The 24,731-nt window shown below is 38.7% G+C and overlaps 3 protein-coding genes and 2 non-coding genes across 7 annotated transcripts in view; 1 reads left to right on the plus strand and 4 right to left on the minus strand.

Annotated features, from left to right (window-relative positions):
• Positions 1-16,603, minus strand: part of sdc3 (syndecan 3) — a 36,461-nt gene extending 19,858 nt beyond the window's left edge. Inside the window, exon 1 of the mRNA XM_077195844.1 lies at positions 16,142-16,603. Within this exon, the coding sequence (XP_077051959.1) occupies positions 16,142-16,198 (57 nt within the window). The 5' untranslated portion in view covers positions 16,199-16,603. The remainder of the gene's footprint in view (positions 1-16,141) is intronic.
• Positions 1-24,731, plus strand: part of ppt1 (palmitoyl-protein thioesterase 1 (ceroid-lipofuscinosis, neuronal 1, infantile)) — a 356,601-nt gene that overhangs the window by 244,150 nt on the left and 87,720 nt on the right. The window lies entirely within an intron of this gene.
• The window catches only part of pum1 (pumilio RNA-binding family member 1), a 28,606-nt gene continuing 23,033 nt past the window's right edge, over positions 19,159-24,731 (minus strand). For 2 of the 3 annotated variants that reach the window (XM_077195788.1, XM_077195787.1), the window contains exons 19-22: positions 23,722-23,847; positions 23,514-23,635; positions 23,220-23,412; positions 19,159-20,568 (exon numbers count right to left, since the gene is read on the minus strand). In XM_077195788.1, coding sequence (XP_077051903.1) covers positions 20,437-20,568; positions 23,220-23,412; positions 23,514-23,635; positions 23,722-23,847 — 573 coding nt within the window. In that variant the 3' untranslated portion in view covers positions 19,159-20,436. The remainder of the gene's footprint in view (positions 20,569-23,219; positions 23,413-23,513; positions 23,636-23,721; positions 23,848-24,731) is intronic. The other variant, XM_077195789.1, reaches the window with a different exon arrangement.
• On the minus strand, positions 22,344-22,479 carry LOC143702682 (small nucleolar RNA SNORA5). The gene has a single exon (XR_013190508.1). It is a non-coding gene; the product is annotated as a small nucleolar RNA SNORA5 (small nucleolar RNA).
• On the minus strand, positions 23,948-24,083 carry LOC143702683 (small nucleolar RNA SNORA5). Its single transcript, XR_013190509.1, has one exon. It is a non-coding gene; the product is annotated as a small nucleolar RNA SNORA5 (small nucleolar RNA).

Raw genomic sequence — 24,731 nt, forward strand, 5'->3', positions numbered from 1 at the left:
TGGTGTTTTACAGTGCGTTCCCGGTTATATAGTTAGGAGGTCAGATGTTTTTGGGTGAGGGTTGGTTCGTTTTGTGAAGAGAGTTTTCCAAAATGTTCAGTCCAGATTTTTGGGTCATATATGGTAATGTGTTTGGGTTTTTTGGATTTATCTAAATTATTCCATAATTCCCAAAAAGAATTCTGATCAACTGGCTCCTCAATCTTATTAAGCTTTGCTTAATTCTCTCTCTCTCTGTAATCTGTTTTCTAGGTTGTGTCGAGTGTCCTGCTCTGTGTACCATCACACAAATCTCTTCAGTAACTGTGTTTAACTCTCTCTCTGTGTGTCGGTTAGCTCTGTTAGGTTCAGTTAGGTGATTCTGCTGTAATCTTTCATCCCTACACTTGTGGATTAGCAGAAGTGTAATCTGCTCTCCAGCACATCAGCCTGAGCGGACACACATCTCCTTAACACATATCGATCAATATCACTTTCCATGCACAACATGATAAGTGAGGAGATCAGCAGGAAGGAATGGAGAGGAAAATAGATTGACTGAAGCAGCTGAGTCTCTCTCTCTCTCTCTCTCGAAATAACAGGCTACCATTTAACACATTTGCAGCGTGTCTTCATTGACAATTTAGCATGCATCCATTTGTTCGCGCTAGAAAAAGTTTATCTGGGGTTATCCTGAAAATCACTGCGTGGGAAACACTGTGTGCACAGTGTGACAGTCGCATTCCTCCAAACACAACTGCTCTTATTACCTGACATGTCAAAATATAATCACAACACCAATTAGATGCATATAGTGATGATATTCTAAAAGACACTGAGATCCTTTTCCTTATGTCCATTAGATGCAGACACTGCATGAGCATGAAAATATGCTGTATAGACTAATGATAGACAGAAGTCGTACAAAAAGTGGCTTTTTTGAGACCATCTATACAACTTTTTTTCCCCCAAAAGAAATAAATACTTCAGATACTTATTCAGGAAGGATGCATAAAATGCTGTATAAATGATGTTTCCTTTCTATTCATCAAAAAATCCTGATACATATCATGGTTTCCATAAAATATTAAGCAAAACAACTGTTTTCAACATTGATAATAATCAGAAATGTTTCTTGATTAGCAAATCAGTATAAATAAAATTACTTCTAAAGTATCATGTGACACTGAAGACTGGAGTAATGATGACTTTGATCACAGGAATATTACATTTTGAAATATATTGAATTGAAGTATTTTTTTTTAATTGTAACAATATTTCACAATATTCAGATCAAATAAATTCAGCCTTGATGAGAAATTCAGACTTTTTTCATCTACCAGTAACCATGACCACCAGTATTGACTAATAAATGGTTAATAGACAAAGTTATTACCAACAAACAACTGTATTTGTGTCAAATATCAGATCTCATTATAAGATTGAATATAATTTACCGCTCTCTATTATGTCGTTAATATAAATACCGACTATTAAATATTTTTTAAAATCTCTATTTCTGGCTGGATCACTTTGGATTGCTAATGAGCAACACCTGTGAAGCACACCGGTCTCGCATCTCTCACGGAGGAGAGGAAGCATAAAGGAGGAGCGACGACGTTGATGATCGAGAGAGGAACAGGCCTGTAGTTTAGTTATGTTTGGTTTTTGTATTTGTATTTTATTTTAGCCAGCAGTCGTCCGCGAGGGGCTGCTGGCGGTATTTTGGTTTGTTTGTTTTATTTTAAATAAAGTCTGTTGAATGTTGGCCGGTTCCCGCCTCCTTCTTCCCTGAACATTGCTACAGTAATTATGCTGGTAAGCGCTTTTACCTGCGCTCTATAATAAACTTTACTGACTCGTTTATTCCTCTGACAGTAAAGCGGTGATAGCTGGATAACCTTGGTTTTGCTTCAGTCTCAGTGATATCAGCTGTACTATCATTCAGGGTTTGTGTAAATGACAGTGTAGAGCTGATCTTGGCCTAAGCCCTTGACTTGGAGGCCAAAGGATGGGGGAGGTGTGAGCCTAAACCTTGGCATCACGTTTGAGTCAGAAGCCTTCGGCCCAATCCACACTACTGCGTTTTAGTTTAGAAACGGAGAATTAAAACAAATACGATCTCCGTCCACACCAGCGTTTTAGCTGCATATTAGAACTGATCTCCGTCCACATTAAAACGAGTGAAAACGCGGATCACGTCACCATTCACCTACACTGGGCATGCGCGTGCCGGTGTAAACAGGAAACGGATTGACTATTCCTCAGATTTCGCTGCGGTTGATGAGTGCCGATCTGGACATTCAAAAGTTTTCGCACCATTCTTCAGGAACAACAACTTCATTGATAAAATTATCCCACCATGCGCTGGTTCTTCCCGGCTTAACTCAAAACCGACGCTCCATGTACAGTTGATACCGCCGCTGCACACGGGAACTGTCACAGATCGCTCAAATAATAGCTTGCCTCCGGCGCATGTAGGCAGTAATAGCTTTGTAAAATGCAGAATATACTTGCACTAACGTAACATAGTCCAGGCTGTTGTTGTGCGTTTTCTTCCATTGTATGACATCCAATCAGAGAGCCGAGCGTGAGCCTCTGCGTCGTCGTTTCTAAAGTCCTCCGTTTTGACCCGTCTACACTAAAACGCCCTCCGGAGATTCAAAACGCAAAACGGGGTCGGCAGCGTTTCTAAACTTCTCCGTTTTAGGTCTTCGTTTTTGCCGTTTTAGTGTGGACGGGAGGTGCAAACGTAGCAAAAGGTCTGCGTTTCTAAACTAAAACGTAGTAGTGTGGATGGGGCCTTCAACTCCATGATATCTGTAGTGAACCGGACAGCCAGCAGATTGTTGATGACGCAGGCCGTGGCATACTACTGCGTCAGAGAAGATCATATGCCATTTAAAGGGATAGTTCACCCAAAAAATCGTTTTCTCACCCTTAAGTTGTTCCAAACCTGTATGAATTTCTTTGTTCTGCTGAACACAAAAGATGATATTTTGAAGAATGTCGGTAACCAAACAGTTGATGTGCCCGATTGAATTCTAGGGATGCACCGATATGAACATTTTGGCAGATACGGATAACCGATAAATCTTTACATTTGAAAGCTGATAACAGATGTATTGGCTAATAAATGTAAATCCAAAATTCTCTCACCATTAAAAGCCATGTCCCAAGCACACAATTATAGCGTTCACATTATAATTTTATGTAGCCGATATAACAGAGTTGCGCTGCACATTTTGCACTTAACTGTATTTTCCTTTTTGAAGTGATTTCAATTAGGGATACTAACCGATGACGTTTGACCGATGGTTGACCGTCTCAACGTTAACCGATCAAAGTTGTCGGTAGTCGGTTAAAAAAAAAAGTGATCTCTAAATTAGGCTATTATAGACAGTGGACTAAACGCTACTACAGTTAGCCATCTCATTCCAAGATATTTTTGTGTGAAGTGAACAAATCCCTCACACTCAATTTTTCATAACTCGCTTGTTTGTACTTAATAAACCAATAAAAACATGTGGCGCGAGGTTACAGCGTTTGGGTTTGCGCGCTCACAAGGTTTGCGAAAAGTAAAGGCTACAGGCTAAAACACTCGAGGTTAGAGCCAGGGCAGACCACAGGATGAAGCGTGCAAAGAAACGTAGTGTGTGGGACCATTTCACCAAAAAGAATGACACAGTAAGTTGCAACTTGTGTGATACAGTGCTTAGATACAGTAGTAATACTGTAGAAATACATTACATCTACATTTCAGTGGTAACAGATAAGGTGATGATGATCATCATCTTTCTTTATTATTGTTAGCACTAACGTTACCTCAAACTAAAGCGGAGTCTCTTCGGAGCTGTCATTTTCTTAAATGAGCCGCTGCAATGTTTCAAATGAGCTTCTAACGCTAGACTAACGCCTTTATTTTCAACGCGATCACCTTGTACCCAAACCATTTCAAAACTAAGGAGCCATTTGTCCTCCGATTAGATACAAGGTCCTCGGCGCCGCGTTTGCGGGACTCATGTTTCGCGCTGTAGGGGATTTTAAAAAAGTGACGTGACCGGCGCCGGGGCAGTGTGTGTGTGTGTGTGTGTGTGTGTGTGTGTGTGTGTGTGTGTGTGTGAGCGGGAGGCAGAGAGAGATGCGACAGAGTTGCGAAATTGCAGGCGCGGCTCGAAATGGCTGTTATTTCAAATAGCGTGGCATATTTTAAACTAATCGGTTAACCGGTTTCAACCGGCTAACGAGGCTCGGTGGTCGGTCAAGAAAATTTTTAGTTTTCGCCATCCCTAGTTTCAATCATGAAAAAAGGAAAATAATCCACAATTGTTTGGCAATTCAAAACCATCATGGTGAACAGTGCAAATCTGAATTGACTTTACTGAAGGATCCTATTGACTACTTCAAGCTAAATTGACGTGTGACGTCATTTTGAAAAAAATCAGGCCAAAACGAAGAAGTTCGAAACATCTTGCCAAGAAAACTTTCCAGGATTTTATACAGGTTTTTATATATTATAAATAGATTTATAATATATTTCCTAATTATATACGGTAGGTGCGGCTCTGAGGCTCCGCCTTCCTTTACGTGGAAATCTTCTGTTAATTTCTTCTGTCCATTCAGTTGAGGTCAGATGCGAGTAAAAACATGAACACAGGAGAGATGCTTTATAGTAGAAAATGAAATTGTAATTCTAACTGAAAGAGACACTGGCACTGTTCTTCATGTTTAATACTGTAAAGCTGCTTGCGTTTAATCTATTGTATAAAAAGTGCTGTATAAATAAATGTGACATGACTTTACTGGACTGTCGAATTTCAGAGCTGATCAAATGCTTTATTAACCGGTGTTTTTCTCACCGCTCTTATATTTGTTGTGTATTTGTTTTGTTTTTGAAGAGGAAGCATGCAGCAACATTTACATATTCATCTAAAAGCTGCTCTCAGCAGTTTGGACGGCGTCGGATGTTCACTAACAGCTGAATGCTGTTATTCCCAAACAGTTCATATTGGCCACAGGCTGTAAAGTTAGGAAAAGGGTAAAAAAAGCATCACGCAAGTAACACATACAGTCATATGGTGGTTTTGTGTGTCAAAAAGATCAGAAAGTGCGATGTAACGGAAGTAGTGGCAGAACTTCTCTTCCATACATTTGAGTGAAATGGATTATTAAAAACAGAAAAAAATGTAGGGTGGGGATTTGGTCTTATCCATAATTTGTTGATTGGATGGAAACAACTAAATGAGAGTTTGTCAACTGTAATAAAAGGGGCGGGGTTTAAGTGGACTAAATGATTGGAGAAGTCTGGCATACATCATCAGAGGGAAGTCTTTCATTTCACAAACAAATGTAGTTATGACATTTTGATTTAAAATTACAATGTCAAAACAAAGTTTAAAAATGTAAACATGCATGGATGAATTGCTCACAATAAGATCAATAACCTATATAGAAAATAGACAGGTTGATTTTTCATTTCATTTAAGTCATTAAAATTCAGTGACTATTAAAATTAGCATAATGTTAAATTAATTATGAAAATGATCTCCTTTGTGTTTTATGGAGAGAAAAGAAGGAACGACACAAGGGAGTAAATGACAGGGAGAACTATCCATCAATCTTATCTATTAATTACATCAATTATGTCAATCTTCCATTACACATGTAATGGAGATGTGTGTACAATATTAATTTAATTGAAGCAAGAAGATAAAACCACTTCAAGAGTTTATTTTTATATCTCCACCATTCATTTGTGTAATATCACAGCTCTTGTGGAGAACTGAAAGATCTCAGTGTTATTTACAGAGTCTATCTCTTAGTCATTCTCCACACTTGACAGAAGTCTGCATTTCATCAGCCATGTGTGTGTGTGTGTGTGTGTGTGTGTGTGTGTGTGTCAGCTCCCTCTTATCAAACACTCTGGCTGAGCAGAACACAATCTCTTCAGCCAACATTCTGACATTTCATCACATTTTATAAAACAACTTCACAATCATGTCCCTGGTACAGACTATTATGCTTGTTTTTGTCAAGAATGGATGGATGAATACAAAGTAAAGCATTCTCTCTCCAGTCACAAAAACAAACCTACGCTGGTTATTCAATAAAGTGAGCAATAATACTCTGCATTACATCATCTTGCATTGAGAAGTCAATGAAAAGCATGCGACTAAAGGTACTAAAATTAATATTCTCTGTACGCAAGCCCAGGTCACAGCTGATGGAAACGAAGGGCTATTGTTTAAAAGAATGTGCAATCTCTTTCCATACAAACGAAGAGTCCTGTATAAAAGTAATTGGTGATTTTACCATTACAAATGAGACACTAAATGGACAATAACGACTGAATGGGCTGGACTATAATAGTCGAGATAATTGGTCAGTCTGTCAATCAAGATGAAACACTTCTGACATTCTCAGTTCACATCTTTATCAACCTGGAAGACATCTTTTCGTAAAGACTTTATCAGAGCAACAACAAGCCTGAATTTAGAGTCGACGAGCCTCTTAACTGCACCCAATGTAGGAAGATGTTCTGGTTATTGAGTTGCAAAAACGCTGTGTTCATTTGCACATCAATGTGTGCACAAAGCACTCAAACGACTCTTTGAGCTTCAAAAACGGGCAACTGTTGAGTGGTAAAGCTTCAGTAGAGGTTATACTGAAGGTGAGCATGACCTTTTGTGCACGTGTTTGCACATTCAGGCTGAGAAACAAAGAAAATGCAGATGGATTAAACGACGCACGGTGTGAATGAAATCCTCTCAGACAGTTTACTTTATTCGTGTGCTTTTACACACGTTTTTGTCTTTTGGCTATAGGCTATTTTTTTCTCTGGCTCTTATCTGGGAGTTTTAACTTGGCATAAATAAATACCTTAAATAAAATGTGTGCGAATAATAAATATTTTAAAATTATTAACTCACTGTTTGGTGTCAGATTTGGCTATGCATATTAGTGCATCCACTGGAACGAAAAACCTCTAGAGTCATGGATTCAGATGTTATAAGTTTGATCATATGTACAAATACAACATTTTTAAAGTGCAACAGTCACGAATACCGTGTGTATATACTCTGCAGTACACACTCATCCACCAAGGGGAATGACTACTAAATAATGTAAATTCCTTCTCACCAGGAAATCCCCTCAGAACCATTAGATCAGCATCATTACTCCAGTCTTCAGGGTCACATGATCTTTCAGAAATCATTCTTATATGCAGATTTGCTGCTCAAAAACATTTCTTATTATTATCAATGTTGAAAACAGTTGTGCTGCTTCATATTTTTGTGGAAACCTTAATTTTAAATAAATAGAACGTTGAAAAGAACAACATTTATTTGAAATAGAAATCTTTTGTAACAATCTATACTGTCACTTTTAATCAATTTAATATATCCTAGCTGAATAAAAATGTAATTTTGTTTTAATAAACGGTATGTAGTTTGTGGTTTAAATGAGTGAAAAACAGAACAGACTGTTGGAACAGAAATCTGAACAGAACTGACTCTTAAATATTCAAGACTTAGACTCACTTATCTTGTTTTCTCATCAGTTTTGCTCTCGCTGATTTTAAGCTTGTGTCGGTTAATTAACATTTGACATGAGGTCATGCCTTCACTGGCTTCATTTATTATATAGCCTAATGCAATTTTAATAGCGATGACATTTTCTGGAGTTATGGAAGGTGTCGACTGTGTGAACGTAGTCATACACATACACAGTCACATTCAGGAAGTATTTTTTTCCCATTCATTTCTCCCATAGGGATTTTTTGTTAAAGCTTTATAGGCCATAAACCAAGCAAATCAGCTACAAGGTAAATCATTAATCATCATGTTTGATTTGAAGCAAAGAAGTATTTGAAAATCGTATACAAAGGTACAAGACTGTGTACTAAATTACTGTATTTAGGGAAAGAACTACTATCCCATGAAGCATTGCGAACCGCATAATCGAATTAAAAACAATGGAGAAATATAACACTACTCATTTAAAAATGTATATATATATATATATATATATATATATATATATATATATATATATATAAGCAAATATATAAACAATATATTTAAAGTTTTGCAAAATATGCACATATACAAATATTTAAGTATTTTGAGAGCATATAGAGATCTTGTCTTGATTATGTCATTCGCAATGCTTTATGGGAGTGGGCAGAGCTAAAAAGCTATTTTGGCACGTTTTGATTGTGGCGACTCTCTGATTGGTGGGATTCTCTGTAGAGCATCATGGGAAATGTAGTTTTCACTACAAATTCAGCTGTTAAACACGATTTTTTAAATAAAAAGCTCAAATAATGTGGGCTGACGAAAATACCATGGATTAAAAGTCTTTAAAGGTTTATAAGCTATCGTTAAAAAGCTATTTCCCCATGGAGAGTTTTTACTTCCGGAACCGACTGTGAAACGCTGGTGATGCTCCTCATTTGAAAGCCGCTTTGGATTAAAAGCATCTGCTAGATGCCTAAATGTAAACATATAATGCCATATATTCACAAAACCATCTCATTAAACACATGAACAAATGCTCTCAACTGAATGAAAGCCTGCACTTATACGCACTTCATCATTTGTCTTTATAATAAACGCAAATCTTGTTGATTAATGGCCTGCACATCGCCTCTGACAAGGGTTATCTAAATATTCCTCGTTCCTAATTAAATCCGGGCTGCTTTTATCATTGTACAGACGCTGGTCTGGCGCTCGCCTCACCTCACCCAGCCGCTGGAAACTTAACGACATGCCAGAATCCCCCTGAGCACGAGGCCACGCCCACATTCACTCGTTAACCTAATTACCCTCGTGGTTCCGCTGTCTCCACGGAAACACGTCACTATCCCTACTCATTCCCCAAGCAAGAGGCCATGAGAACAACTGCAGAACAAACAAACACAGGGAAGGAGGAGGAAAAGGAAGGACACATGCGCATAAACACGTATTCTCCGGGCAAGGGCTGTCCTGTTTTGGCTACAATAGCCGTATTCATATTTATAGAGAGGATTGGTCGGGCATCTTAAAAATCATTGTGGCTTTGGAATGCCTCCTACCAATGCTCTCTAATTTAGGGTCTTATTTTAGCATGGCGCACACACACAAGCACACATATATTTGGGACAGAAAAGCTGAGGGGGAAAAAAAAACTGTGTGGGTTTTTCTGAGGAACCCGATTGCAAACTGCCATTTGCACAAATAAAACCAAGCCCGTAAAACAATATTACACTACAGCCTGTTATAAAGCCATAAATGTCCTCATATCCAGCTGTAAAATATAGTTTACGTGTCTCTCTCTCTTCCTGTGTCTCTCTCAGGTATGGAGTGATTTCCCCTCCCCCATCAGACTGCTGGAGCCGCATCTTAATTAGCCAGAGAGACAGAACGAAAAAGAGCAAGCAGGGAAAGAGAAAAGGGTGAATGACAGAACGAGAGGGGCAAAGAAAAGGGAGAGACCGGAGATACGGCTGTGACGGAGATGTGCCGTTGTCATGGTGACACTGTGGAGAACAGGTAGAGGAACACAGTCTCCTGGGAAAGAGCAGCGAGCCCCGATAGTCTCCACCTTTCTGTTTCCACCTCTCTCAGCAACTCATCCCTCTCTCTGCTCTCTTTTCGTGGCTGCACGAGCTCGGATCCTAAAATGGGCTTCTATGGTACAATGTTGTCCAATTACCTCACAGGTCAAGGATTGCAAGGAATATTCCAGGTGCATTAAGGGGGAATTGAGGGATGAGAGGAGAGCATTTGTGGCATAATGTTAATTACCACAAAAATAATTTTAACTCAACCGTCTTTTGCTTTTTATATACATTTAAATATTTAATCAGCTGATAGTGATTAAACAGCTGACTCACTTTCAGCCATTGGATTGTTTAAAAACAGCTGATTATTAGGGCCGATTATATCCTGTCAGTCAAGGGGGGTGGGGGGGCTATACTATTGAAACAATGATATTTTACCGTTTATGGATCGGCACCATTCACTTACATTGTGCCTCACTGTAACTCAGCATTTTCCTGAAGGGACGAGTTGAAATAATTTTTTGTGGTAATGAACGTGATATATTCCTTCAAATGAAAGCTTGAGGATTCTTCCTAACTGAATGAATGAACGACACACACACACATGACACTGATTTGCCCCAGATTTCCCCTACCTGCATCCATCATCTTCAGGTTATCGGGCAGGAGGCGTCTGACGGGTGTGAGGAGGTCAGAGGGAGGTCAGTGTGGTTAATGTGAAGCAGGTGAACCTCCTCGGCTGACACCTCGAAATGAAACGCGTTCACACCAGAACGCAGTGCCATTTGGTGGACCTGATAATGTTTTTTCTTTCGCGACACTACGCTTCAGCTGGAAGCCTTGGGAAATGCGCTTATTATGTCAACAGGGAATTACCACAGTGTTTGCTGCAAGACTGTGGCTAGGACTGAGATTTGCTTTGAGAAATTTAAAGCAGTCAGGTGTTACCACAAGCAGTTAAACTGTGAGAACGAACATACACTGTCAAAAATAGGATCAAATTCAAAACATTCAAATGCAGAACTTGTTTTACAGAACTAACAAGCTCTTCAGATGCTCTTTGTGTAGGAAAAAAAAGTCAGATATGTCGCATTTAAAACCACCGTGGGACGCAAGGTCTAGACACGTTTTTAGGTCGCAATGTTATGCATGATAAGCTCTGTCTAGGGCATGACTGTTTATATTTATGGGTGTAACAATATATCATATCGCAATATAAAAATGCAACAATATGTATCGTGGATAGTGACAAACTGCATTGTGAATAGCTCACCCATAATAAAAATTACTGTGTGAGAAAAGAATTCAAGTTTTCAGAGTTTTAGTGTCAGTACTACATTAAACTACTATATATAATGTTGAATATAATATATAATAATGCAATGGGGGAATATTTGTGGGTCTTGATAATGCCAAATGTCTTATGCTACCAGTAAAATGTGTCTGGCTTACATTATTTTAAATATATCTAGTCGGTGACAGAGTGCAAGCATATTCGTGTAAAATAATTCTGTATTTTCAGCTTCAGAATCATGAATATTTTTATTCTGGTGTCTCTATTTTCCTGTGCTTTGGGTTATCAGCAACAAGTCAAAGCCTATTCATTTATACAACCTATGTAAAACCAAATTTAGTATTTTTTTTTATAACCTTTTACCATCTGAATGTATTGCAATAATATCGTATCATGAGTTCAGTATAGTGATATGTATTGAATCGTGATATGAGGGTATCGTTACATCCCGATTTTTATTGTGTAACTATTGTAGCGCAGCAGAATGAAAAATAGGGTTTTGAGAACAGCCCCTTTTTAATTTCTCAATTGTTGCTCCTAGACAGAAAATACATGTACATGCAGAATTATTACAACGTTTTTTCGTCTTTTCTCAACGCCGAAGCCAACTGTTGTCTGATTAATGTTTACATGCTGAACGAAACAGAGCTTCAATCCCATTATTGGACTAACAGACCAAGAAACCCATACTGAAGCAATTTCACTCAGACTAAAAGTGTTTAAGTGACATTTTAGAAAGACAAATGATTGCTTTAGTTTGACTGAAATGGAATGTTAATGAAGTGTGTGTAAACATATATTACTGAGATTAAATTGAAAGTCTTTTCTCTCACACATTTGTCTCCTGAGAAAAATATCTAATTTTACAGTTTCTAAAAAACATGTCTGTGCTCAGATTGCCAAGATACCAAAGTCTGTGATCAAAAAGTCAATATGAAGCAAGTCAAATATTGCTCATCAGATTCTTCCAAAACCCAAACGATCAGTGTTGTGCAACTGGATTTTGCTGGGGTGTGTCACAACTACCGAGTGTTAATGCTGAAATTTCCCACCATATATGTTGAAGGTCAGAGACCCGCCCCAAAAACCACCTCTGATCATTTAAAACGGGACGGAAGTTGACTTTCAGACTGTAGGGTCATTATCACACCAGGGATCTGAGTTAACACACACCTGCCGAGAGACACACACTGATTCCTCAGCAACTGGAAGCAACTAAGATGTCAGCTTTACTGTACATGTCAACGAATGTGACTAATTTGAACACTTTCAGGAGAAACATCTGAGACAATGTTGTGGGTCAGTTCATTTTGCTCACTCTCATGTTCCAAACATGCATGTCTTTCTTCCGTGGATCACAAAATGATATATTTTGGGGAAAAAAAGTCTCAGCAAGCATTTTTGTCCATGCACTAAATGTCAATGGGGTCCAATGTCGTTTTGGACACCATTGACTTTCATTGTATGGACAAAAACATTCTTTAAAATTTCTTCCTTTTTATACCACCACATCAGAAAGTCCTACAGGTTTGGAATGAAACAAGTGTTTGTAAATGATGACACAATTTTCATTTTTGGCTGAACTAAACATTTTGGCCCCAATCCCACATTGGTTTATTTTCCCAAGCAATGCTAATCCTCCTCACAGGCAACACAAGCTTTGAGCATGGCATGTCCCAATCAAAACCTTAAACTTTTTAGCTTTTGTGAGTCTGTAAAGTGAGATCTTTATACAGCTGAGTGAGAAAGCCAGAAGCAGAAACTTCCTGTGTCAAATTGCTTCACACATTCCTCTCTACTCGTTTTCTCTCGTTCCCTCCTCCTCATCTCCCTCCCTCTCTATGGTTGTCTTTGTCATCTACAGCACAAAACACTGATTCAGTACTGAACCCAAGAGTCCAACATGATCCTTTAAAACACACGCATAAATGCAGGAGCTCTCAGGAGCGGATGCGTATCCATTAGCTCAATTCCCAGATCTAAATTAAACTCCATCTCTGGCACACAAAGCCAGAAAGGATATGACACCAGTGACCTGATCCACATGAAGCATCCGTTTGAAGTGGCCACAACAACTCAACCAATCACGCAATTATACTAAAAGTGTGTAGAGTCATTTTGAATGGGCAACATTCAAACCCCTGGCAAATGTGGGTATTTTTGCACGGTGAAGTGTGTGAATTTGCTCATTAACCAGCCTAGACTTATAAGACATCTCAGTTTGACACGCGACAAGAAAAGTGATTCCTTTGACACACTTGAAGAAACACATTTGCACATATCTTGATGAACAAGCAATACAAAAGCTGTTAAAGGGATACTCCACCAGTTTTTCTTATTAAACTATGTTATTCCCTTAACTAAGACGAGTGGATACATACCTCTCTCGTCTCAGTGCGTGCACTATATCGCTCTGTATTGCCGCAAAACTATGTTAGCACTTAGCTTAGCCCATGCATTAAATATGGGCCAAGCAGAGAAGCGACCAAACACTTCCACGTTTTCCCTATGTAAACACAGTTACTCGAGTAGTGTAACTTCACCTGGGCTGGTGACACAAAATAAACCGTTGCGCTTTTCTAAGCGTTTAAAATTGATGACTATATTGTATGGCGGAATACCATAACAAGTGCTTTTGAGCACTTCGACTTGGCACAATAATATCTTCACTCGTGAAAAGTCCTCTTACCGGCTCCCGCTTCCTCTCCCTCTGACATTTCCGTCAATACAACGAGAGGAAGCGGGAGCCGGTAAGAGGACTTTTCACGAGTGAAGATATTATTGCGCCAAGTCGAAGTGCTCAAAAGCACTTGTTATGGTATTCCGCCATACAATATAGTCATCAATTTTAAACGCTTAGAAAAGCGCAACGGTTTATTTTGTGTCACCAGCCCAGGTCAAGTTACACTACTCGAATAACTGTGTTTACATAGGGAAAACGTGGAAGTGTTTGGTCGCTTCTCTGCTTGGCCCATATTTAATGCATGGGCTAAGCTAAGTGCTAACATAGTTTTGCGGCAATACAGAGCGATATAGTGCACGCACTGAGACGAGAGAGGTATGTATCAACTCGTCTTAGTTAAGGGAATAACATAGTTTAATAAGAAAAACTGGTGGAGTATCCCTTTAAAGTTTCTAAGTGTTCAGATGTTTCCGGCCTCAGCGCAGTTTCCATGAATCTTGACTGTGAACGCTCGATGTTAACTGGAGTAAAGATTGCTTCAAATCTACACTGTGATTCGCTTAAAATGTAAATGCAAACAAAACAATGCAGGTTCACTTGTTTGTTGCAAACCTAAGGGGTCAGTAAAAACAACAAAAACAACTGAGTCAACTGAGACCTAAAGTGGACCAAAACAGAACTTTCAAGGTCACGAGTGCAAAGAATGTATTTTTAGCCCACTTAAAGCATGTTTGTTTACATATGATGGATTACTGTTATATCTAGATTGTAAAAGTAAAAATGCCTGACAAAATGGAGCATTCATCAATACTTGTGGGCAGAAAAAGCGTAATATCTGGGCAATCTTTACAAAAATGGTCAACTATAAGATGACATTTTCTCCTCAGCTACCCAATAGAGTCCACTAGTCGGGTTCTGGAAGTAAAAAATATAATTTAGCCTATTTTCTCCATAGGGGAATCGTTTTTTTATTTTTTATTAATAACATATAAACTAGTTAAAGACCTACTGTGAGCTATGAGGTTGTTAATCGATGGTACATTTGTTGAGGCCATCAGGTTTGGTTCATGGCTTATAACGAAATCCCTATACCAAAAAATAATGGGGAAAATACTTGCGTAACCAAGGCTGCTGAAAAAGTGGACAGGCACTGTGTTGGCATGGATTTGAGACCACCAGTAGTTTATCATTGTCTATCAACTGTTTAAAAGGATGGCTTCGAGCTCAACACAAGTGCTCAGTAGCTTAGAAAGTCACAGCATCCTTAATAAAGACTCTAGAGAAGAACTAAGAGCTCTGGTTCTAAGGTTTTCATCATAATGCATTTCCTAGCGCTCACTGCTTACAGGTAAATTCATGTCTCGAGTTAGATCCTGTGTTCCACTAGTTTTTTTTTTTCGTCTCAAAATAAACCAAAAAAAAAAAAGTGAATGAATTTGATACCCTTCTGAATTGCACCTTTTCACATTTCCGGGTTTCTCAGAAGCTGAAGTCATCATAGTTGGGTAAACTTCTATAGCAGTGAATGAGAGACTACTTTAAATATTTTCTTTGTGTTCCAAATTTGCTCAAATAGCAAAAGAAACACTCCAAAATAGTGTCACAAGTTTCAAAAGAAAAAAAATAGAGAGAGATTGATAACGGCAGTCAGAAGAGAGAAAGACGTTAGCCGCTGTATTAGAAATACCTTCACAGAGTATTTTTTTTGTTTTAGTTTTTTTGTAATTTCATGCAAAGATAATATATTACAAGGTATAGTGTTATAAATATACATACACTTAAAACAAAAAAATATAATATAAAAACGTAGCAGGATTTACGATGCTGGTTATCGTTAAAATCATTGGTTTAAACGCGTCACAACAGTCTGTGAAAAAGGTAGTTGCTCTCTCGCGCCGCGAAAACCAATGACGTCACCCCCCGCAGCCCATCCACACCCTCCTCCTCCTCCTCCGGCGATCTCCGGTCAATATCACCCGCCGATCGGCGACACTTCCAACACCTCCGCCGATTACCTGCTTTAACCCATTATAATGCAGCCATGTTGTAATTACCGGGCATGTGTGGAACCCACCAATCACTCTTGATCTCAAAGACAACGGTACGTGTGGAGGGACCACCGACAGGCAAACATGAGGGACAAAAGGCTAGTTATTAAACCATAATTAGATGTGACGCGTTAATTATAGTTTATCATGACGTGCGCGCGCGCACAAACACACAAGCTCCAAGCCAACATAATTAGACAACCGGGGAAGGGGGCTAGCGTAACGGTGCGTCCGTGACCCACAACATCAACACACACCCACCTACCCACCCACATCCAAATCAAAATGGCCAAACAAGGCAAAGGTGCTCAATGGAAACCCGCACCGTGAGTCCTGGGTCCCAGCACGGAGCTTCTCCAGCCCGCTCGCCGCGCACCTCAGGCCGCCAGAGACGCGCTGTCTGCGGTCAGCCGAGAGAATGTGGGTCGCGTCCAAGATTTGCAACACGGCTCCTGTCGCCTAATTAATGACCATACAATTCACCCTCTCTCATGACGATTACCGCAAACACGCACGAACATAATCCCGATTATTGAGCGCGTGTGATCGGCGGTAAATCGCCCCTCTTCGTAACAATAGAGTGTCATTCTTACCAGTGCAGTTTGCGCCAGCAGCAGCAGCGCGAGCGCCATCCAGCACGGGCGCTTCATGGTGCTCCGAACACGGCAAAACACGGGGCTCTCGTCACCCCGCTTCTCGTTGAGGTACTACGTAGGAGTAAACCTTTCTTTTTCGGTATCCAACTTCAGGGCAGGCGCTTTTGTCGGCGCATCCGTCTGCCCGTGATCGCGTACGGCACACGGTCAAATCCCCGCAAAACCACGCGAAGACCGAGGAGGAGTAGCGCGCACACGGCCTCTAGTGATCTACTCCCCTCTGACTTCAGTGGTTGAGACTTGATGGATGTGGAAGCAGGGAAGACCAGAACTCCTCTCTCTCTCTCTCTCACTCACACACACACACACTTCTCTTTCTCTTCTACGCTATGGCGTGTGTGAGAAGAGGAGGGCATTGGTTGGATTCTCCTCCTCGTGCGGTTGAGGAATGATGATGCCCCCTGCAGCCCGTCTTCCCTCCCTGCCTCTCCTCCCTATCAGGATTTACATCAACCCCTCCCGAGACCCTGATGCATATCGGGGTTTTTGTGTGTCTATAGTGGACATATGTTTTTGGTAATACCTCTGAAATAATCCCATGCTACTGTTTGGACTCCTAGTGAATCTTAAAAACGGCTTTTAAGAATAAGAATCTGAATAAGATTCATTGCAAGTGTGTTTACACACACACAGGAATTGTGTTCACAGATGCAGACAGACCCAGTGCACAGAAACAACAACAGTACTCAAAGATTTTAATATAATGTATAAAATTGTTCATCATCATTTCTCTCAATCATCATTTTATTGCATTACATTGTGTTTTGCCCCTCAATTAAAACTATTCCGTCTATAATCAAAACATTTAAATATCTTCTTACTAAGAGATATTATTGGGAGACAACTGATATTTATATGCATTTTTAAGTAGTCTGTTATAAAAAATATTTATTTATTTGATAAGGTATCAGATATAAAATTGTTTTATTTTATAACATTTTTCAACTTAAAAAGGTGTTTGTGCTGCTTTAAAATTTTAAGTTTATTCAACTCAGATATCCAAGTTGTCACTTAGTACAACTTAATATTTCAAGTTAACACATTTTTTTTAAGTTGAAACAGTTTTTTACAGGGTACTTTTTGGCAGCATCTGTGCGGTGAGGATATTTTTGCTCAATTTGAGCCTCTGAATAAAACCAATGTGTTTCTTGACTGAGCTCCATATTCTCACTATATAATTTATCCGTCATTTGTTAGAATTTCTTTTATATTTCATCTAAAGATCTAATAAACGCTTAAATTTTTTTTTTTTTACTAATATTTCATACATCAGACTTTATATTCATTGTACTTTTGTGATGGAACACACAAAATCACACAAAGACACAAAGTCTGATTCTGGTTTTTAATGTTTTAATCTTTTTATCATTCATCAGCTGAAAACAAAATCATTCTGAAAGAGATTCCAATGAAATCGTTCCAGTGTATTTGTGGTGTGGACTAATGTTGTCATAGAACAATTATCAAAACTTTATAGTTACAGCCATCATCCTTAGTGTGAACAGGCTTTTAGTCATCTTTGAAAAATTCAAGATTTACAATTGCACATCTGGCAGTTGCTTTTATCTAAAGAGATTTGCAATGCATTCGAGATATGCATTTAGTCATAATGTGTTTCCTGGAAAGATGTTATGCAAGTTCTACATTTGAAAACCACTTATGTGAGTGCGATTTAAATAAATCTTCATCGAGGCGTATCTGCTACTTTCATCAAGAAAGTACAGTATCCTCGGGCCGTCATTAAGAAAACTCATTAATTTATTGCTCATCGTTTGTTTCATAAAAGAGGACCTGTTATGCCCTTTTACTAAGTAAAGTTTTGGGCTCTACTAGAATGAGTTTTCATGCTTTAATGTTTAAAAAAAACACATTAATTTTCCCACATTATCCATTGTTGCAGCTCCTCTCTTCCCAGTCTGTCAGTAACACTGTTTAGTTCCTGTCTCTATGAAGCTCCTCCTTCTGAAAAGCACACTGCTCTGATTGGTCGGCTGGACCAGTGTGTTGTGATTGGTCAAACGCTTCCAGCGTGTTTGTGAAATGACCCGCCCCTTACCATAACCGCCAGTTTCAACACGCTACTAACTAACTCACCCAGGCCCCGCCCCTTTATTCTGCGTATGAATTATTTAAATGAGAAATATTGTGATGTGTTTGTTTCTGGAAGACAACTCAAGACTACAATGGCGTTTCAGTTATTTCAGAAACAGTGACACTGATATGAGAATAAGTCATGAATAATAGAAATATTACACATTTAAGGAAGTTGAACATTTAAAAAAGCAAAAAAAGCATAAGAGGTCCAGGTACATTAAAGGTGGGGTATGTGATTTAGAAAACGACCGGCAGATTTTGAAAATACACAATTCAAATGGTCCTACCTTCTTTCCTCCAACGCTGGCCCTGACTCCACCCATTGTAAGAACATGGACGCGCAATCATGCACGAGCGAAAACTCAGATCCGCGAGAGATTGTAATGACGATTTACTACTAATCATGGAACCGGCTTTACTGACGAGATGCGCATGCGTCACGAGCTTTGAGTATTGCACGAAGGGGGTCACGCGCGCTGGGGGGAGGGGGGTGTGGTACGACCGTTTGATTGACGGACTTACTGTCCAATGATTCCAGGTGGTCTTGGAAATGATTGGCTGGAGTTTTTCCGAGTCCTGCCCGTTCCACAGATGATTAAATTGCTTCTAACTCAGTGGCTGTAAGTGGGTTAGAGGAATAGGATTTCAAGTTATTTTGAAAAACTTGACAAAAAAGAGAATCACATACCCCACCTTTAAAGTTGTGATAAACTATAGCATATAAAATTAGTCCAAACAAAACACTAATCTTTAACAAGTCATTTTTTTCCTAATGATCCTAGAGAATTATGACAGAATAGCTTATAATAATCAGTCCTGAACACACAAAGTAGTACATGGAAAAGAAGAGTCAGAGGCCGTTGTGAAATTTTGAAATTTTTTCATTGTTTTGTTTCAAAATAAAGATCACACGTTGTTTAGAGACAATCTACAACTGGAGTTACAAAAAATAGTTGCCCAGGCAGAAAGCACACACAGCATCTGTTACCTATACACATTATGGTTACAAGTGTGCCTGCATAAAGAGAATCATAGGAAATATACACAAGGCTGTTTAAATATACACCAAAGAGTGTTCCAAATCAAAAACCAATGGCCAGTATGTTACAATCACTTACAAGTAGACAAAAGAATGGCAAATCTGTACACACCTCCGACTCTGACCCAGGGCAGTCGAGCGCGTCACACACACATACACACAAACGCGCTTGCTGCTACCTGCCCAGGAGTCAGGGAGGGACTATAAAAGATCTTAAAAAAAGAAAGGGATGAGTGGAGGTGAAAAAGAGGTGGCTGGTGAATGGCTAAAAGCAGAGTGCGCACTTTTCTCTGTTCTTTGTACATCTATGCAGTAATAATTCAAAGGGCTTCAAAACCAACAAAAAAAATCTGATATTACAATTTACAATATATAACAACTCATAACTCAGAAACCACAACCAAAGAGGTGAGAATTTACACTGAAATGCACAAGATTTTCTTTTTTTCCATTTTGTCTGGTTTTTTTTTCTCCTCATACCAAAAAAGGGCTGTAGAAGCGAGTCCACATTTACATTAGCGAAGGTTTACAAATGTACAATTATACAATCAGAAGTATGTATTCACTACAGGGGAAGATTATAGATACAGATTGGACATCAAAAACCAGAAAAAACTACAAAGTTTTATATATATATTTATATATATATATGCAAAGGTCTACACCAAGTATGCACTAAATAGTTTATAGAAGCAAGACCAAAAACGTCTCCCATGCTAAATGTCTGCGTGTTAGCAATCAAGTGTTAGTGATAATGTATGTATGTGTGTGTGTGTTTGTGTGTGTTATGAAAGAATATGAGTTAGAAAGGTGTTGCGAAGCAATAAAGTGTGTTTGCGCAAGCCTACATGATTGAACATGGGATAAATCAAATATTCTCTCATTTCATACAGGACCAAAAAGGACCATCATTTAGGTAGTAGAGCAAAAAACGGAAGAAATGCTAAAAGGGAGAGGAAAAACAAACACAAAAAAACAGGTCACAACAACCTGGGGATGATTCAGTGTTGAGAAGGTTTCGACTCTCCACCCCAACATCATCGACTGTGGACAAACACGCTCACACAGACGCCCATCCTAGAGGAATTATGGGCAGGGTTTACATGATGCCATTAGGAGGTGCACAGAGTGGGCCGAGGTCAACGCCGTTCTTCATGTAGTACTTCTCCAGCTTGGCCAAAATGTGCTTTCCGTACGTGTACTTCCTCAGCGTCGCAATATGGGGCCGGATCTACACAAAACCAAGCAAAATCCATCACAAAATTCAACATTCATCACAATTCTTTGACACTTTAGCATAGGTGTGGGCGATATGACCAAAAACATTTCACCATATGAAAAAAGTTCACAATATTGTTACTGAAAATAAGAACAAAGTTGCTGCTTTGTTCTTATTTTCAGTAACAATATTGTGAACTTTTTTTGATATAGAAAAAATATGATTAATACAATAGAACAAATATACAAATTAAAACCTACTGTATCGAAAAAGTTTAATGTAAGAAATGCTACAGACATTGTATATTAGGCTGCTGTCACTTTAAGACTAAATGCACAGACTAAATTTACTGACACGAACCCAACTGTTTGTTAATTTAATATATAAAATCAACTATGTTTAAGTGAATACTTGACTGTGGGTTAGGATTAGACTATTTTTTTCAGTACTGGATGAATCAGTGTTTTGGAATGAATCTCTTGAATAATTAAATGACAAATATATTTTTTAACAGTCTCTTGCCGCCACCTACTGGTGTAACAATGTAATGATATGATTATCGTACTTTCAATTATTTATATTATTGTGACAGAAAAAAAATGATACCGTGTGGCTGTTTGTAAAGCGGTTTCATATCTTTACATGACAACTGCTCTTAATCAGTCAGCGGTAGAGCAAACGCGATTTAAATGTTCGCTGTATTCATAGATACCACCTACGTCACTGGAAATATAACGCAGCCATATTGACGACCGATCTCGCACACTATGGCCGCCCAAACTGCCCATTTGAATGAGAGAGAAAGACAGAGATACATGGATACAATTTTTATTTTAGGCTCCGATCCTTATTTGTTACCCCTAGTTTTCTTTTGTCCTTTATTATCTGCCCCAGACTTGGCCCAATTTGCCTTCCATGATATATATATATTTATCTTGTACATAACCCCTCCCCATACAGTGGGGATTGCTTGAAGGCTTTCAAGAATACAGACGCGTATCAATATGCTGTTGCAGGATGGGTAAAATACGTAAAAATGCGGCACCTGGCAACCAAGGATTTATATTTAATCATGGGAAATGTTGGTATTATAAAAATAAAAAAAAATGTATGATTTTGGTGGTAGTTTGCTCTGACTAGGTAGTGAGTTGTTAGCTATCTAAGTGGCTCAGCTGGTAGCTTGCCAGCTGTTAGCCACGGCTCACGGCTAGCTGTCATTACTCTGGATTAGGCCTGTCGCGATAGTCAATTAATCGCACGATAAAAAAAAAATGAGCTCGATAATATTTCCAGCCGCGATGATTTCCATTTGCATGCTTTGTTTTCCTCGTCTCTCTCTCTCTCTACCAAAGAGACTGGATGACAACTCTGTTTAAGACATAACCGACATATTTTACGTGAATACTCTCCAAAACGGACATTTAAACAATGTTGTGTGTATTTGTCCATTCAGACACGAAACAGAGCTCAATTCATTACTTGCGCGCTGTATAGGGCTCTATGGCTGCACGCTTCGGCTCGGGTGTGCGCGCACAGAGAGATGAGACATGATACAATACGAGACATTTCTTCTATCCTTTTCTTTTGGTATAGAATAAAATACCAGTTCGGATTTCCTCTTTCGGCTGTTGTTGCAGCCAACTGCACAACATATTGCAGGCATTACTGAGACCGTCGGTCGTCAAGATGGCGGCGCAAAGCTACAGTGACGTCATGTGAACCGAACGAATTGAGTGTGTCAGAAATTATCAATGCAGTTTTTTCACAGCACAGAAAAGTTACAAAATGCATGTAAGTAGACTTTTCTGTCCCCAGTATTCATTTCAAAAGAACATGGGTCCCATAGACTACTTATTCACTGTTGCAGCCATTTTGGCCAGTGTGGTCCATTAAAGTGGAAACACTGAATTTGACAAGACTGCAGTTCTACAAATATTTGACAAGATTTTTTCAATGTTTAGATTGGCTCCACCACAAAAATGTAATTGTATACACATATATGAATTAAATTTTTTTTTTATTAATCAATCTGAATGATTCAATGTATGATACAAGATGAATCAGTGTTTCTGAACTAAATCTCGAACGAATGATTCAATGAAAAATATTTTTTAACAGTCTCTTGTCGCCACCTACTGGTGTAACCATGTAATTGACATCAGTGTTTATATACAAACTATAAACTTTTATCCCAGTACTTCTGTGATCATTTGAATTATTGCAACAGAAATAATTATACTGTGTGGTTTGTGAAGCTTGTGAATGTTACAAAAATAAATATTTCAAATAAATGGTGTTCTTTTGAACTTTCTATTAAAATCAAAGAATTCTGAAAAAATAAATGTATCATTGTTTCGACAAAAATATTAAGCATGGCTTCTAGAAAGAACATTGGCACATGAATCAACAATAAATTACAAATTAAAATATATAAAAATTAATTATATTTCACAATACACTACTGATTTTTAATTGTTTTAATGGACATAGCTGAATCGTTGTCATTTATGAAGATCACATGAGAGTTTGAATCGAGATCTTTTAATAATTATCATGCAGCTCTAAAGTACACTTTATATCGTAGCCATATCGTTATACCGCCCAGCCCTACTTTGGCACAAACAGGATAAGAAGAAACACTAATGACGAAATAGCAGCCGCACCTTGTGCATTACAATCTTGCGTTGTGTCGGCTCGGCCACATCAATCATCTTCTGCACAACATAGTTGGCATACTGGTCCTTCATCATGGTGTATAAGGCACTGTGGGGCCCGTCCGCCATACTGCACACCTCATCAATAAGCATCGCCCTCTCGGCACGCAGCGAGTGGGTCACACACTTTTCCACCACGTTACTGAGAACGAAAACACAAGCGCCTCCCAAATAAGACACTTCCAGCTGCTCGTATCTGTGACGGTTTATCATGCGTATCATGCGTAAATTCTTTGTGCGTACCTGGCAAACTTATGCTGGCTGAGCCCCAAAACATTTCCTCGGATTTCAGACACAATCTTGCTCTTGTCCTCAGCGCGGCCGTGCTCCAAAACGTGCTGAATTACATAATTCCCATACTGATCCTATATGGGGATGGGGGAAAAAACATTTTTAAGAGGAATGGCTGAGATCCCGGTTCAGTGCAGAAAGAGACGGCTTCATAAATTACCTGGACCAGCTGCTCGGTGTGCTGATGTATTTCCTCCAGTATCGGGAGAGTCTGCTCAGGTAGGCAGTGCTCCAGAATACGCTGGATCACCCGACAACCATATGGGTGTGTGGACAGAGCAAACACCTGCACAACACACACAGTTATTAGTTAAACATATGCACAAGAGACAAAGGTTTTAAATACATTTCAAAATAAGCCGCCCCAGACACGACTGGATGATAATGCATGTAAGTAGACTTTTCTGTCCCCAGTATTCATTTCAAAAGAACATGGGTCCCATAGACTACTTATTCACTGTTGCAGCCATTTTGGCCAGTGCGGTCCATTAAAGTGGAAACACTGAATTTGACAAGACTGCAGTTCTACAAATATTTGACAGGATTTTTTAAGTTCAAATTGGCTCCAGCACACAAAAAAAGTGTGTGTATTATATATATATTATGTGTGTGTGTGTATATATATATATATATATATAAATTATTTAGCAAGGACACAAGAGTGTTTGTATTATATATATATATATATGTGTGTGTGTGTGTGCGTGTGTGCGTGTGTGTGTGTGTGTGTGTGTGTGTGTGTGTGTGTGTGTGTGTGTGTAAAAGGACACGACAGAGAAAACATTTATAATGTTAAAAAAATTAATTTAAAATAAATGCTGTTCTTTTGAACTTACTATTAATCCAAGAATACAGAAAAAATAAATGCATCTTTGTTTCGACAAAAATATTAAGCATGGCTGCTAGACAGAACATGAAATCACAGGAATAAATTAAAATATATTATATTGTAATATTTCAAATAATATAATAAATTGTTTATTAAATCTTAGCGCACAGTGTATTTTTAATTTAATTTTAAACTTTCTCTACGCAAAAAAGAAACAGCTATTCCTAATTTTAAACAATAAATTGGTGTAAATGAGTATTATGTATCTTCATATTATTATTTAAATTATTTTTCATTTGTTATAATGAGATTCTGCACGGAAGTTGTGCTTCAAAAATCAA

This window comes from Siphateles boraxobius, unplaced genomic scaffold, assembly GCF_051911475.1.
Source record: "Siphateles boraxobius isolate OS27281-9 unplaced genomic scaffold, OSU_SipBor_1 35, whole genome shotgun sequence".
Classification (NCBI taxonomy): Eukaryota; Metazoa; Chordata; class Actinopteri; order Cypriniformes; family Leuciscidae; genus Siphateles; species Siphateles boraxobius.